We start from the raw sequence: 15501 nt of genomic DNA on the forward strand, positions 1-15501 counted from the left end.
ATGTCATCCTGTTTAATGTCAAGGACACTCCAAATAAATGTAATATCAAGTTGTATGAGTATGAGTGAAATGTCTTGACAACTATTGAATGGTTTGCCATTAAATCTTCTGCAGACATCCATGTCATCCGAAAGGGAGGAATTGTAATATCTTTGATGATCACCCGGCTTTTCCTTTAGCCTCATCATGAGGTCAACATTTTAATTTGTCCCAATGTTTTCTTTAATGACCAAATATCTGCAAATCGAATTTCCATTAACCTCAGCTGTACTTTGTATTACTGATAATTAGCAAATGGTAGCATGCTAACACACTAAACTAATATGGTGAATATGGTAAACATACCTGCTAAACATTTGCATGTTAGGATTTAAGCACTTGGCTGTACACTTGTAGTACATAGAATATAGACAAATCCAATACACAGAACTATTAAGGGCAGTAACAGCAGGCCAATTATGACATGTGACATGCACCATACATGTCTACATTATGGGTCAAGATCATTCAAATTCAATAACCAATGATATATATATATTTTTTATCTTAGTTTTTTTTCGATTGTTTAAGCACTATTTTAAAAACAGGGACCGGTTTTTCAAATACTACACCCAATTAGCACAACCACACACCCAATTAGCAGAACAACTCAGACCCTTGGCAAAATGAAACACATTTCATATGACTTAATTCTGTTTGAACCAGTTACCAACTGCTGTTGCTAACCTAAAATACTTTTAGCAATTCTACTTCTCAGTGATTAGAGTACTGTAAATGAAGTACACAGAGAGAGTGCAAATATACAATAAGTTCACCAAACACTACACAAGACCACTGCTGCAGACTGGGGGAAATATAATGTATTTCTCTCCATATACCCAAATCAGTCAACATGGAGAATCAACAACAAAATGTTGCCAGTTTTCATGCTACTACAGTAGTGTGCATAACACTGTTAGCTTAGCAAACATCAGACAAACATAAAATACTGTATCCAGTACAGGATACAATTACAGTAAACAAAAAAACAACAAACAAACAAAAATACAGTGAAAATACTAGACTTACCTGCTGCATTTTTATAGTGCTTAAACCTGATTGATGTGTCTACAATTAAGCAATCATGTGTTTGCGCACCTGGTGGCTGTGTTTCACAGATTGGCTCACAGGTGTGGTCATTTGACAGTCAGTGCTTTGGAATTGCCTGTAAGTGACATCAAAATATACTTCGGTCTCTAATGTGTACAAGTGTGTTTAGTGTTTTTCAAATCACTGTGTGTATTGTTTTGTAAAAAGTGTGAGGCTGACATTGTGCTTATAGTGGTGCACATCTGGGCCAATGTTTTGCTCCTTGAATGTAAGGTTTTAATAATTGGGTAATACTTTTGATTTCAGTGTGTAAGCAATCGGCAAAAACTCTATTAATCTCATGATTGCACATTAATAATAAAAAAAAAACAGAGTATTTTTCACTCTGAAAATGGAGTGCAGCTTTTGACCCTGACTAATGTGAAGGTGTTTTTTGAAGATCACTGTGCCATGGCAAAATAATGAACACCGTTGGGAACACCATGTTCATTTGATTGAAATTCAAGAAAATAAATGAGAGTGCTGTGAGGAAAGGCTCCAAGCGGACATGTAATCTTCGTCCAATGTGCAACTCTAATGTGTCCTTTAGGATTCTCCAATCAGTCACTGAGAAGAGAAAACATAACCTGCGACTTCAACTTTCAATGAGAACAAATGTTGAGTTTCCTTCTCTATTTGAGTTTGAGCCATGCATCCTAAAAGTGAGCTTTGAGTGGGTCACTTTGTACCCAGCAACAACCTTATCAAATATTGATTGTGGTCAAATTCCACTTTTGCTTTCGAAATGCAATTTGTACTCATAAATCCTGTATAGTGTTTCGAAGCCTGCCCCTTACTTCATCTCTAACATTCAAAGCTTGCCTCTCGATCCAGCAGGGAACCCCTGGGGGAAAAACTCTCCCACTCTTTCACTCTGATAGCTCCTGAGAATACTTGTGACGGTGCTTTTGGGGGGTAAAGTAAACGACGGAGACAAAGCAGCTCCCTCAAGAAAGAAGAGACACCAAAGAGGGAAAACCCCCAAAAGAGAAGGAGGATGTTCAACAATCGGTCAGAACTCTCCCCCCTCTAATGCCGCTTAGGAACAAAAGTAATCTAGTTCCTCCTCTCAAATATTCATGAAGCTGTTTGGTAAGAGAGCAGTCCTAACTCAAACACAGACAGATGCTAAATTTAGTTTGACGTGTGTGTGTGTGTGTGCGTGCGTGCGTGCGTGCGTGCGTGCGTGCGTGCGTGCGTGCGTGTACTATAGGAGTGTGTGTGTTGATTCACAGTTTACATTACTACACTCTCCAGGAGTGTGCATGTCTGAGTTGGGGATGTGAGTGTGTATTAGTGTGAGAACGACAGAAAGTGTATGTGTGGCCTCTGTCTTCTGTTTTGACACAACTCTGTGAGAGTCCAGAGTCTGCCCTTAGCACTTTATCTACTTTGTGTGTGTGTGTAGTTGTGTGATTGTACTTGTGTGTGATACTGAGGTTATCTGTCTGTACATCTGCTCAGTGTGTGGAAAAGCTATATGGTGTATCAGGGGTAATACTGTGTGTGTGTGTGTGTGTGTGTGTGTGTGTGTGTGTTATTGTGCCTGTGTGTATAATAGACTGTGTCTTGCAGTTGTGTGTATCATTATGTGCACAAGTATAATTGTTTGTGTCTGTGTTGCATATGTGTTTGCATGGTCGAAATGAGCTGTTTTATCTAAAATTGCTGCAGAAAATTGTTCATGTGTTCATGACAGATACTAGATGACATCCCACACACACACACACATACACACACACACACATACACATACACATGCACATGCACATACACATTCACAAACAAACGCACACCCAGACACCTGTCCTGTCAACGCAATGCAACACATTGATTAAAAGGAACTGCTGTAGAAACGGTGCAGTACAATTGAACTTCCTCTCAGTCCACTTCATTTTGTCCATTGTCTCCGGGTACCCGCCAAACAGTTAAAGCTTTAGTGTGTAACTTTTTGATATTAATGAACATCCATTACATTCAAACCATTGCCAAATTAGTTGCCACAGAGCTAATTAAGACTATCAGCTCCACACAACTCTCTCTGTATTTTTCAGTATGGCTATGTTCAGAAGATTGTGGTGTCTGGTGACTTTCCCGCTTCAGAAACTCGAGTGAAGATACTTACCTCTTCTGAAGAGTCCATCATGTTTTTTTAATCCTCCGTGTCCTCCTTGGTTACTAGCAACTGCGTGGAGGAGGGTTGCGGGTGCGTGTGCGATCACCTAAGGCTTGTATGATGTGGACGCGCCGACAGTTTTGGTGTCGTTACTTAGAATTCCCCATCAGGGCGACAGAAACTACGCACTATAGCTTTAACACGTAAATTCCCGTCCGTACACACAAACATGTCTATATTACAGTGTACCGTCATTCTGTACCTACAAACTGTAGACAACTGTTTCTGATTAAAAAAAAAAAGTATAACATTGCAACGTGATATCATTGAAGTCAATGATGTGTTCGCTCTGTTCTCTGCTCCCGCCATAGAAAACTGCCTGTCAAATTAAATCCCAACCAACCTCTGTGATGACATGCAGATATGGCCGTATCCAGGTACTCTGCAAACTCCGACCTTAGTTTTCATGGTCGGTGTGTTTTACCAGCGCGATTTTGTCTGATTTGCGTGGGGAAGCTGTAGCAGAATCAGGGCACCGCCGGCTCCTGTCATCACCAAGGTTACGGTAATAAGCTGGCAAGGGGAGAGATTCATATTTCATGGCTCACTGAGTTAGAGCCACACCTTATGGAAGCTTTGAAACATATGCAGAGCTTTGGTCACTGAACTTTAGGTTTGGGTGCTGGACGGCAAAGTAATAAAAGCCAACTGTTATGTTAGGGTGTTTCACCGTTGAGCTAATGTGGGAGCACAGTGCAGTTGTAGGTTTCAACTCTGAAACATTTGGCCTGGTCTGGCCTGTTTTTTTTCCAGCTTCAGAATGAGGTACAACTCTGGGAACATCTATGCTCTTCCGATTTGACAATTAGTTGAAGTTGGCAGTACCTCTATTTTCTTAAATCCTGGCAGAACTTCGACATGGCCATGTCTTTTTTTTCTGTTTTTGAACCTCCTGAGTTACATTCTTATGTAACTTGTTAATTTTTTTCTGGCTTTAAACCTCAACGTGATTTCATTTCAAACTGTGAAACTCCCTCTGGAAATTGGAGGATTTCTGTTACTGTCTATTTCTCTGTTATTTTGCTGTCGAAAAAACTTTCTTAAGACTCCTCTCCAGATGCGTACGTTGAAAGGTCGAAAGCGAATAATTGGCTGGGCTTAGCCTGAGAGCAGCTTTTCTCTGTTCAGCCAGGTATAAGCATATTGCTTTCCTCTCCATCTTTCTCTCTGCTCCTAACGTTGTAATTATCTCCAGCACTTGATAAAACCCTCAGACTCACTCCCTCTCCCTCTCTCCATCTCACTTTATTGCCATCGTTATATTGCACTTAATCATCCCTCGGTGCTTTACTCGCGTTGGTTTCTGATCTATCTGTCCCTGTCTCACGCTTTCTCTCCATTTCCCGTCATCCCCTTGTTTCTACTTCTCTTTCTGTCAGTCCTCTCCCTCCTTCAATGCACTCTCTATCAGTCTCTCTTTTTGCCGTTCTTCAGGCAAAGTATTTTTTCCCTATAATGAATTTGTCAGAAATAGGTAAAATAGCAAAATACTCACTCTCTATGCTTCCCGTCTCTGTCTCTATTATTCCACACCTAGTTTTACTTCAAGCTTGTGTATTCCCTCCACCTTCAATCCCTCGGCTTTCATCTCGGATGGATGCAGGTTTAATCTCATGCTTGTGCATGCTTGCAATTCTGACAGGATACACTTTGATTCTTTCACTACATGTGCTAAAATGTATATCCAATATCAGGGAGCCAGGAGGTCTACTGTACTGACATCTTTCTCCATCGGTGTCAAAATGAAAGAAAGCCTGTTTTTTTTTTTTAATGCTGGTGTAACTTTGCCATGTAAAGAAATACACCTACGCACATTGATATTCATGTTCTGCTGCAAACTACTCAAAGCGTTTGTTGTCTAACAGTGTGTTTAAAGACAAAGAAACTGATTTTTGCAAGCACAATTAAGCTACTGTTACAAAGTCTACCACTGACCCCTTGTTGCTTTGAATGTCTTGGTTTATTAGGTGCACACATTCCAGCTCATTAATTCATATTAGGCTTTGCACAGCAGGACCCCGACTGTGCGAAAGGTGTGTGTGCTTCTGTTTAAGCTTATTATTTGGAACAAACATGGAGGGGAGGAGTACATTAAATCAACACAACTCGGAAGTTCAGATAAAATTGCTCCTCTGTGCGGATCACACAAGTTGTTTTTGTTTGGTTTGCATTGATCTTGCTTTTCAGTCCGTTTGATACCCATTATAGACTGGAGCCATATGGAAGGGTTGTTAACCAGTTTTTCTGTATGTTTTGTGTGTGTTTTTTCAGGATGATTGAATACTCGCTGGACCTGCAGAACGTCAACTTCACCGCCATCAGAACAGTGAGGGTACTGCGGCCTCTCAAAGCAATTAACAGGGTGCCAAGTAAGTCACAACACCAATTCAGACTGGGTTTTACAGTCAACTTTGGCTATCTACACATGACAAATGGCCTTAGCTGTCACTTCATCACTGAGTTAAGCGGCGGGTATACTCGCGTGCGACACCGTGTGAGGGCCGCTGTAGATGGCGTGCACGCTACGAGCATGCACGGAGACATTTATGCTCAACGCATTGTTTGTTGCAGTATTCTCCGACACACCAGAGATCGTACTGACAAAAACAATCTGTAAATTAGCAAGAAGTTGAGAAGAAGAGACTGGAAGTAAAGGAAAGCAGGCTGCCTGGCAACAGTAGTGTAAACATCCATGTTAAACACCGATGTACTGCGAAATATTACATTCATCTGCTCTAATCATTAACATGACTTTTGTTTATCTCCAAATCTGCCTGTAACACTGTTAAGAACACTCTTTCCATGAAGCCGTTTTTTAGCTTTGACAAAACAATCTCTTATGTCTCTCTCCAGCTAAATGGTTCTTCTTTTCCCAGTCTGGTGTCTCTCTCTGACCACATATTTAAGGCTGTTTGACTCCCTGTGGTCTGTACATAAAGAATCAAACAGATGTTTGTACAGACGAACCTGCTCTTCCCAGCCGAGCATGTTGAATTAGAAACAACAGCGTGCACAGTGGGCGTGTAGTTACAAAAATTCAGGGGCGCACGACCACGTGCCACGACAGCCCCCGCGCCGGAAACTACAGCCGTGGTGACGTCATTTTACTCGTCATTCACCTCGCGCCGGGAACACCGCAGCGACCATAAATTTACCAACACGTCATCAAATGATTGTACCGCTGTTCATAAGAGAACAGTTCAATTATATATAAACTGAGAGATGAAAGGATGTTCATTCATGTAAATATGGCTGAGGCTCTCATTCAGCACCACGGACAGCTGCCTGCCAGAGTCAGAGCTTGGTCGCTGTCCGAGGTGCTGAATATGAGTCATTGAGCCAGGAGTACCTCAACTGTGAATATGTTCAGATTAGATGACAACAAGCTGTACTTATTACTTGCTGGAGAGAGTGGGATTTTGCTAATTACTGTAGAGCGATGGTGATATTTAACCACTGTAGCGTAAAACTCATTAAAAGTTATTTGATATACGTTCTGATTTGTGATAACATTGTTTTTGACATTACATTGAACAATACCATACCATTCTATTCTATTCCATAACATAACATAACCAGGGTTTTCCCTACAATTATAAAGCTTAGGTGCAGCACCCGAGCCGTTTTGGGCTCCACCTAAGCCGAATAAATGTGAAATCAATGTGACTAAATGACTTTCCTCAGATCTAATGATTGCAGTTGGTCCCCAGTGGACTTCTTAAACAAGTTTTTTCTTAAAGCAATTTGAGTGTTATTTATTTATTATCTGCTCTAGCTTTTCCAACGTTTTAGACACAGATATGGTGATAATAAGGGTCCAAAATGATGTCAAATTCAGCTTCAATTTTATTTGTGTCCCTGAAGGGTAATTGGGTGTGCAGCATGTATAAACACATAAAAGACACACACAAATACATACGAGGTATACACATAGTCACTAGTAGGGTGGAGTGGGGTGGGGGCACTAGAGAACAACAGTAAAAAGTGGAACACAACCGTTACAGTATGAGAACAAATAAATACCAGTACAAGGTGCAAGAAAAGAAATAAAGCAGCCACGAGTTCAAAGATGAGAAAGATGCATTTCTTTCTATTGAAAAACGTAACATTTTCTTGAGGGAGGACCCCACAACCCCCCACCAAATACGTGCACCTAAAGCTTGATTTACGGTCCTGCGGAGGCTCCACACAGAGCTTTTCTCCGTAGCCTACATAAGTTTATACTTGTGCGTTGGTGTGTGCGGCAGGGCCGGCATGTGTGCGTGTGTGTGGGGAGTGTGTGGTAGAGAGAGTGACGGCGATTAGCTTCGGAGCGAGTACCACCTCCAGAGTCATTGTGAGAGAAACAAAGTGTCTCCCCTGTGCTTTCTGACCACGGTGTGAAATCTTTAGCAGGTTAAGTTAACTCTCTCCTTGATGTCATGTCGTTTATGGAGAAGGACAACCCGTAAATGAGTAGGAGGGGAAATGCAACGCTACCAAGTGTCGCCGCGATGTGTAGTTACATTTTTCGATAGGTTCACGCCAGGTCCGGCGTAGGGTCCGGCGTAGGGTCCGGCGTAGGGTCCGTGTCGCCACATACCTACTGTATGTACCTAGCCACGGCTTAGATTTTACACAGAAGCATAAATCACGCTTAAGTCTTCCACAAACTGAGGGAAAACACTGATAACATAACCATTCCCTACCATACCTTACCTGTATCAGAAGTACACTCATCTCATAAGTGAAATAAGTAGACAAGGTAAGTTTATTTGTAAATCTGCATTGAATTGATCCGAAACAACTCTTGTAATATTGTGTCTGAATGTGGTGTTTACCGCTACCTTGCTCACAGATGGCTCCTGGCATTGTTAGCGACATAACAAATGCTGCAGTGCGTTGTTATTCATTCTGGAAATCAAATGGGCCACATGAAAGCAGCCCCATTGTAACTGCAGCACCATACACGTCGACACGAACCTTACTGCCAAATGCTCCCGAAATGCTTTTTGTCTCGGCTGTACTTATGTTGATTGTGTGCCTGTTGTTTCAATGAGCTGGCCTGGTGGGTTACAGGTACATTTGTGCCTGTAAGCAAATTGATTTTTGTCTTTTGCATTTAAAACATTGATGGGCTTCTGCACAAAAATAAGTGGAAAGAATAAAATTAGGAGGTCACATTCTATCTCTGTTCAGCCAGTGTATCGTATATTGTTTGCTGCACATGCAGTTTCATCCTGTGGGAGGAAACCAATTATGGAGGGCACCAAGTGCACAGGGCTATTACAATTTCTTAAAAGTAATTTGATCCACCCTGAGCCGTTATAATTTTGTACAAAATCTCCTCAGCACCCAAAACCATCACTGAAGTGATGCATAGACGTTCTGAAGTGTTTTGATCGCCCCACTTCGACTCTGAGAGTGCTGCTTAGTCTCTGTCCTTTTTGATGAGAATAATCAGAGCTTGCTTCTACTTCTGTTTGTGCTTTATGTGTCTAAATTGCACCTCGCAGGCAGTCATTTTAAGAAGCTATGAGTACTCTCTAAGTCGGATATGCTGGTGCTTGAAGTTAATGTTGTTTTGCTTCTTTTGTGAGTATAATTGCTATACCTCCCATTGCTCATAAATCTGTAACATCAAATATTGGAGCAATTTAGTTTTTTCTTCTCTTTTTTTATAAACTTAGCACAAAAAGTAAGGAAATTTGTGTTTGGTAGATTATTTTTCTGTGGTAACAGTGCTTTTTGGCAATACATTTTATACCATTGGAAAGCCTGTAAGTTCCCTTTCAGATGGCCCATTTGAAAGGGAACTAAACAGGCTTTCCAAAGAGTTATTGCCAAAAAGCATTGTTACCACAGAGAAATAATCTACCAGACACAAATTTCCTTACTTTTTGTGCTAAGTATATATTTGTCACATCATGTATACAGAACATATATGAGCATGCAGATATGGAGAGCACTTAAACATAGGCTATATGTTTTCACAGGGAAACCGTTGACGTACCTAGAGTCAAGGGCACTTCCTTTGTGTTGTGATTATATCCAATATTTGTATTCTGTCGGCAGTCTTTTCCATGTCTCTCTGTTGAAATATATTTTTTAGATGAAAAGCTAGCAAGAGTTTGTTATTTTCTTATCCATTGTTCTTATTTTTTTCTCTGTGGGATATCTCTGTTATGTATCTATTTTTCTCCATCCTTTCCCTATCACTGAATTCTCTCTGTTTTTATCAATTTTATGCTTTGCATCATTCAGTCTGGGCCAATGTTTAATCTTCATTTTTTTACCCAAACTGTGATCTGTTCTTAACCAAGTCGTTATTGCATCCACACCTAACCAAACCTTACCCTTAGCGAAGTGAGATAACACAAAAGTGGAAAGCACTGACAAATGATGTTCTCCTTATAGGGGCAGAAAACACTAACAGACTTTATTCACATTAAAAACAATAGCTTGGTTAGTTTGGTCAAATGCATTCAAATGACCTGTGTTTTTGTTATCTTGACAAGTGACCTCTTGTCCTAACTTAGTGAATAAATGATGACTTTCCTCTCTCTGTCATTTCCATTAATCATGATGCCAATCCTATAACCTTAAGTATGACCATGACCTTTCTTTATTTTTAACAGTGTGGGTACTCGACTGTTGTAGAAAGAAGTGGCTGATCTTTAATGCAATATCTACATTGCCCATTATCAGCAACCATTCATCCAATGTTCCAATGGCACATTCTGTTCACTAATCTAATATCATTTTAAAAGGCTAACTGAGAAAACATTGGAGAACCCTTTTGCAATTATGTAAGCACATAATGTAATCTGAAAATTGCTGCCCTGATTAAAAAAACAATGCAACTGCTTTTGACCAGTAGTGTATATATATATTACCAATGATTCCCTAAATATTTTCTGTTTATACTGTACCATCGATGGCGACTACATCATATCTGTTTCCAGCAAAACAGACCGGGAGCAGAACAATTGGAAAATCCATGGTATGTACTTCTTTACAATTGAAATAAATGTCAGACCGACTGTCTGACATGTGATGTACATTATTTTTAGAAAACAATTAGTTCTTTGAAATGTCCTATGATATATTGTCTCTAGAAGTGTATTATTCAACTTTTGGTTTTGTTAGAGAAGGAAAAGAAAATCGCAATACTCAATAATATCCAATACTTTTAGAATTGCAATACAAATGGAATCGGCACCCATGTATCGTGAAAGAATCGAATCGGGACAAAAGCATATCGTCCCAGCCCTAACCGTCATATTGTTTTATAAATGTTTATTACACTAAAATTGAATGGGTTGCACAGCTGGAAGGAAAGGCAAACAATGACGAATCATTTGAGTCGAAACCATGTTTACAGCTATAATCTGGGAGTTATATGAGCAGGGGTGACTTTTCTATTCACTGAGCTTCCTTTTTGACATTAAAAAGCAAATGTGTGTGTATTGGTCTATCTGTAACAGATCTTAGAAACAAGCTAGGAAATAGGCATTGTACGAATGTCACACTTTGTACAATAAAGACGATAACAGAGAAAAATAGATCCTCTCGCTCTAGATGCTTTCTTTGTGGTTTATTCAGCAACATTTAAATAAGGACACTGCATTTTGCTAAAGGAAGGATAAAAGAGAAGAAGCAGATGATAGAAGGGGAGAAAAGGGACACAAAGAGAGACAAACGAGGGAGGGAAGCAGGGATTATCCAGCTCCATGAAGGATAGGCGAAGATGGACGGGAGGAAGAAAGGGATGATGAGAGGAGGGATGCGGGGGGGACTCAGATGAGCAGGCTATTATGATGACTGATAGACCCGAGGAGACAAGAGCAACGGATGCAGGGAGATACTATAGAGATAAAATAGCCGAGGGACAGAGAGTGGAAGATCAGATGAGAAAGGTGAGATGATTATATCTTAATGAATATAGAATATATTCATATTATTATTTGTATTGATAATATGCAGCTTTATTGATAAGCAATGCTTTCCCAAAACATATTCATACATTTTCTCCAACTTTAATAAACTGCTGTTGGCTGAGGCTTAAATCCTAATGTTGCAATTTCCCTTAGACCATGACTTTAAGTTAGTTAGCGAAACATGCACATAACTTGAAGCCATTATGGCCCTGTGTACTGTACCTTTAAGACATTTGCAGTAATTGGGTGGTTGTAATATGCCAGCCAATAATGCAGAAAAATCTGAGGCTCATGCTTGAGATTCTGGAATAAAATGGCGACATGTTTACTAAAAACATCCTCTTAGGTTTTACGTGTGGGTGGTGATCTATTCCTTGTTTAGTCATAGTGATTATTTTACTCTAAGCTAACTAGCCATAATCTCTCACAGCTAATTCTAGAAGAAACTAAATTAAATGTGCCTGTTTGTAGAAGGATATTGGAGGATTATTTGGCACACGGCCAATGCCAATGTTCAATGCAAGTGCATGGAGCAGTGATCCTTTTATTTAGCGAGGCAAAAAGTAAGGGTGATGGTTCCGGTAGTGGATAGGCGCCCACCATTTTCAACCTTAATTCTGGAGATAGCAGTTTGTTTCCTGTCTGGTCCAACAGTTGATATTGGCTTCTTTTTTTTCTGTTGGTAGCAAGGCTTGAGGATGGACAATGACAATCATCTAGTCGGTAGGCCACTTTGGTCCAAACTGAAATGTCTTATCAACTATTTAATGGATTGCCATGAAATGTACAAATATTCATGTTCCCCACAGGGTGGATTGTAGACTAATACTTTGGTCAATGACCAAATACCTACACAACTAATGACATACCCATCAGCCTCAGCTGTAAGTTTTCTGTTAATTGGCAAACGTTATCAGGCTAACATGCTAATGTAAATGTGGACCCTGGTAAGCATTGCCTGCTAAACATCTGCATTTAAACATTTTTATTGTGAGTGTGTTTATATCGACGATGTTTCATTTTGGGGATTATTCAGGTGCCGCTGGAAATTCTGCCGGATGTCCTTAACGTTTGGCCGGATGTCCTTAACCTTCCGCTTTCTTTGTGTTGTAATTTTAAACTCCGGTGGATTTATGAGGACTATGGTTAACTGCTCCTCAGATCTCTGCAGGGTAAATCCAGACAGCTAGCTAGACTATCTGTCCAATCTGAGTTTTCTGTTGCATGACTAAAACAACTTTTGAACATGCACATGTTCCACCCAAAACAAGTTCTTTCCCGAGGCTATTTTGCAGAGGCACCGTTGCTCCGTCTGGCGCATAGCGCCGCCCATGACGATTGTAATTGGTTTAAAGAAATGCTGATATTAGCATTTTCCTCAAAGCCCCACTGTGCCTAAGTCCAGCCTCACATAACTTTTATAACATGGCTGTACACTTGAAGGCTTGTTTTAAATGTAACTGCAATATTCCCCTAGTCGTAGTTATGTTCAAGTGTCTCAGTAAGCTATTACAGTGTGACAGTGCGCCAGTATGAGCGATACCAGGACCCCGAAGCAGCTTCAATGGAATTCAGAAATTGAGATCGATTTCATGATTTAAAGCTGCTCTTTTCCTACTCTAATATGTCAAAATGTGTTCCCTGAAAAAAGCCTATAGCTTGTCAAAAACGCAATCTTTCCCTACACTTGACGCTTAATAGTCCAACGTCAGCGTTTGTGTGTTGATAGCATCTGACCATGAGAGCATAAAATTATTGGTATTGAATGGCACACTTGTGCTTTATAAAGTATTGACAGGACAATTACCAACATGAATATGATAGTGTCAGGTTATTTTGTAAACCACTCGGCCTCATTGGTCACATGATGAAAAGGTCAGTGTATAACAAACACAGTTGTGCGCTGCGCCAGCACCAGCTGCCAAAACTCAACTGCTCATGCAGACACGTATACAAACACACCGGAATATCAACAGACACACTGCACAGGAACGCAAAACCACAACTAATGCAAAGCAAAGAACACACACTCGTAGGCTCATATGGACTGAATGTGCACACACACACACACACACACACACACACACACACTCAATGGAGGATATGTGAAGTGAACAGAAGAGTCAGTTAATGGGATGCTAATAGAAATTATCCAGGCCTGGTTCCCACTGGCCACAGCTTAAAGGACTGGGCCTGTTCACTACATTACCCACAACCCCAGCCCCCTGGGAAAATGCCGTATTAGCAGCCAAGGTAACGGCCATCATCACAATATTTCTCTGCCGCCCCTGTCTTTTCATTTATTTGTTTCATTTTTATTCTGTTTATCCTCACTTCTAATCCAATTTGTACTTTGCTCATTTCCTTTTTCTTTGCTTCTAACATCTGCAGCTGCTCCTGCAGTCTGCTGCAAATGATCGGATTATTAAAGTTGCCTTTTATATAAAAACAAACGTTTGTTATTCTATTTAGCCATATCCCATCATGAAATAGCCAGGCTAATTTTAACTTCATTTTAACTTTAATTACTAACTACTTCCTGGAGGAAACATTTTAATTCTTTAATCACATCTCGAACTTGGACAAAAAGCTGTTACACAATGTACTTTTAGGTGCTGTGTTATCCCTTATTTATATACTTTGTCTCTTCAACATTTTACCTTGTTGTGTTCTTTTCATTTTTGTGAATATCTTATTTCCATTTGGATACATGTTATACAAAGTTTACTATTATAAGTGTTGATCAATTGCAATTTAATATTAGTGTGTCTTGAATTGCAGCACTATAAGCTGCTACTGACTTCAAACAGACGTGATCATTGTGAGGAAAATATGTTTGAGACATCTGGTTCAACTTTCCTAAAAGAGCTTCTGTGATGTGTGATATCTGGCAGCAACACTGCCCACGTTAGTTCCAGAATAGTTCAACTAGGTGTAATTGACTTTGATTCAGAGCAGACTAACTTGATTTGACATTTTGCATGTGTAGTTACTGTAAAGCCAATAACCCCACAAATAAAAACAGTCAATAGCAATTGATTCTGGACACCTTTTTTTAAATGATTTTGCCCTGGCTGGCAGTGAAAGCTAACCGTTTAAACTTGGAGTCAATAATATTAACATCCAAAATCCAACTGACGTTCATTCTGTTCCCCAAAGGTCATGTCGGTGTACGTATCTCTGTGTTTATACTGAACGAATGACAGAAGGACATCTTATATTTTTCCAACAAAACTTAAATCTCGCCCTTTGAGGGGGATTTCAAATCTCACGAGAAATGTGCATTTTCCAGTTGTGATTGGTCACCTCCTGCAGTCCTAAAGAACATATCACACAAGGACATTTTTCTCATGGAGATGTCACATACATTTGGCAGGAGCCCTGGGAGAAGGTCTGAGGACCGGCCTGCCCACTTAACCCTTGATTAGTCGGCTAAATGCTGTATCAATCCTCGATCTGTTTTACAGATATAATTTAACCCCTGGTTTAGTTCGCTTATACAGATCAGAGCCAACGTAATGGGCCATGGGATCACAATTAGTGTGAAGCTTAGGGATTGATTAGCTAATTATGATAATACGAAGGCTTATATGGAAATGCCAGCATAATTTAATAAATAATAAATTTCTGCACAAGCAAAAGAGTGGGAGGGATGAGAGAGTGTCTGTGTGAGAGAGAGAGAGAAAGAGGTAGTTAGGTGGAAAAATGAGAAATATGAGAGTGGGTTTGTCCAGTGTGTTTCTGTTTACGAGTGCACAAATTATACAGATGCATCTCTGTGTGTCTGTGTGTGTGTGTGCGCGTGTGTCTGTGCACTTCTACTGTTAATTATTCAGATTCAGAACACTGTCAATATTCTTCTGTACATACACTTTGCTTGAGGTAAGTGTGGTTCTTAATGTGCATGGCACAGCAACCAGAAAGAAAGAAAGAAAAGAACAACAACAACAAAAAAGCATCCCCATCAAAAATATAACAAGCCAAGACTTACTGATAATGTTTCCGTACATCAAAGTAACTTAAGGCTGTTTTATGCTTCTGCGTCGAATCGACGGCGTACCCCCGCAGACCACTCTGCGTCTACGCCGGACCCTACACCGTAGCCTGACGTGCACCTCTCGAAAAATGTAACTACACGTCGCAGTGACGCACGTCGCTCGGCCGTGGCTTGGTAGCGCTGCATTTCCCCCGACTCATTTCCTGGTTCTGCTTCTCCATAAACAACATGAAATCAAGGAGAGGGTTAACTTTTCCTGCTACAGATGTCTCACCTTGGTC

The 15501-nt window shown here is 40.3% G+C and overlaps 1 protein-coding gene across 2 annotated transcripts in view; it reads left to right on the forward strand.

Annotated features, from left to right (window-relative positions):
• Nucleotides 1-15501, forward strand: part of LOC116042940 (voltage-dependent T-type calcium channel subunit alpha-1I-like) — a 284645-nt gene that overhangs the window by 121275 nt on the left and 147869 nt on the right. For both annotated transcript variants that reach the window (XM_036000910.1, XM_036000911.1), the window contains one exon: nt 5576-5673. In XM_036000910.1, coding sequence (XP_035856803.1) covers nt 5576-5673 — 98 coding nt within the window. The remainder of the gene's footprint in view (nt 1-5575; nt 5674-15501) is intronic.

The sequence above is a fragment of the Sander lucioperca genome, chromosome 4 (assembly GCF_008315115.2).
Source record: "Sander lucioperca isolate FBNREF2018 chromosome 4, SLUC_FBN_1.2, whole genome shotgun sequence".
Classification (NCBI taxonomy): domain Eukaryota; kingdom Metazoa; phylum Chordata; class Actinopteri; order Perciformes; family Percidae; genus Sander; species Sander lucioperca.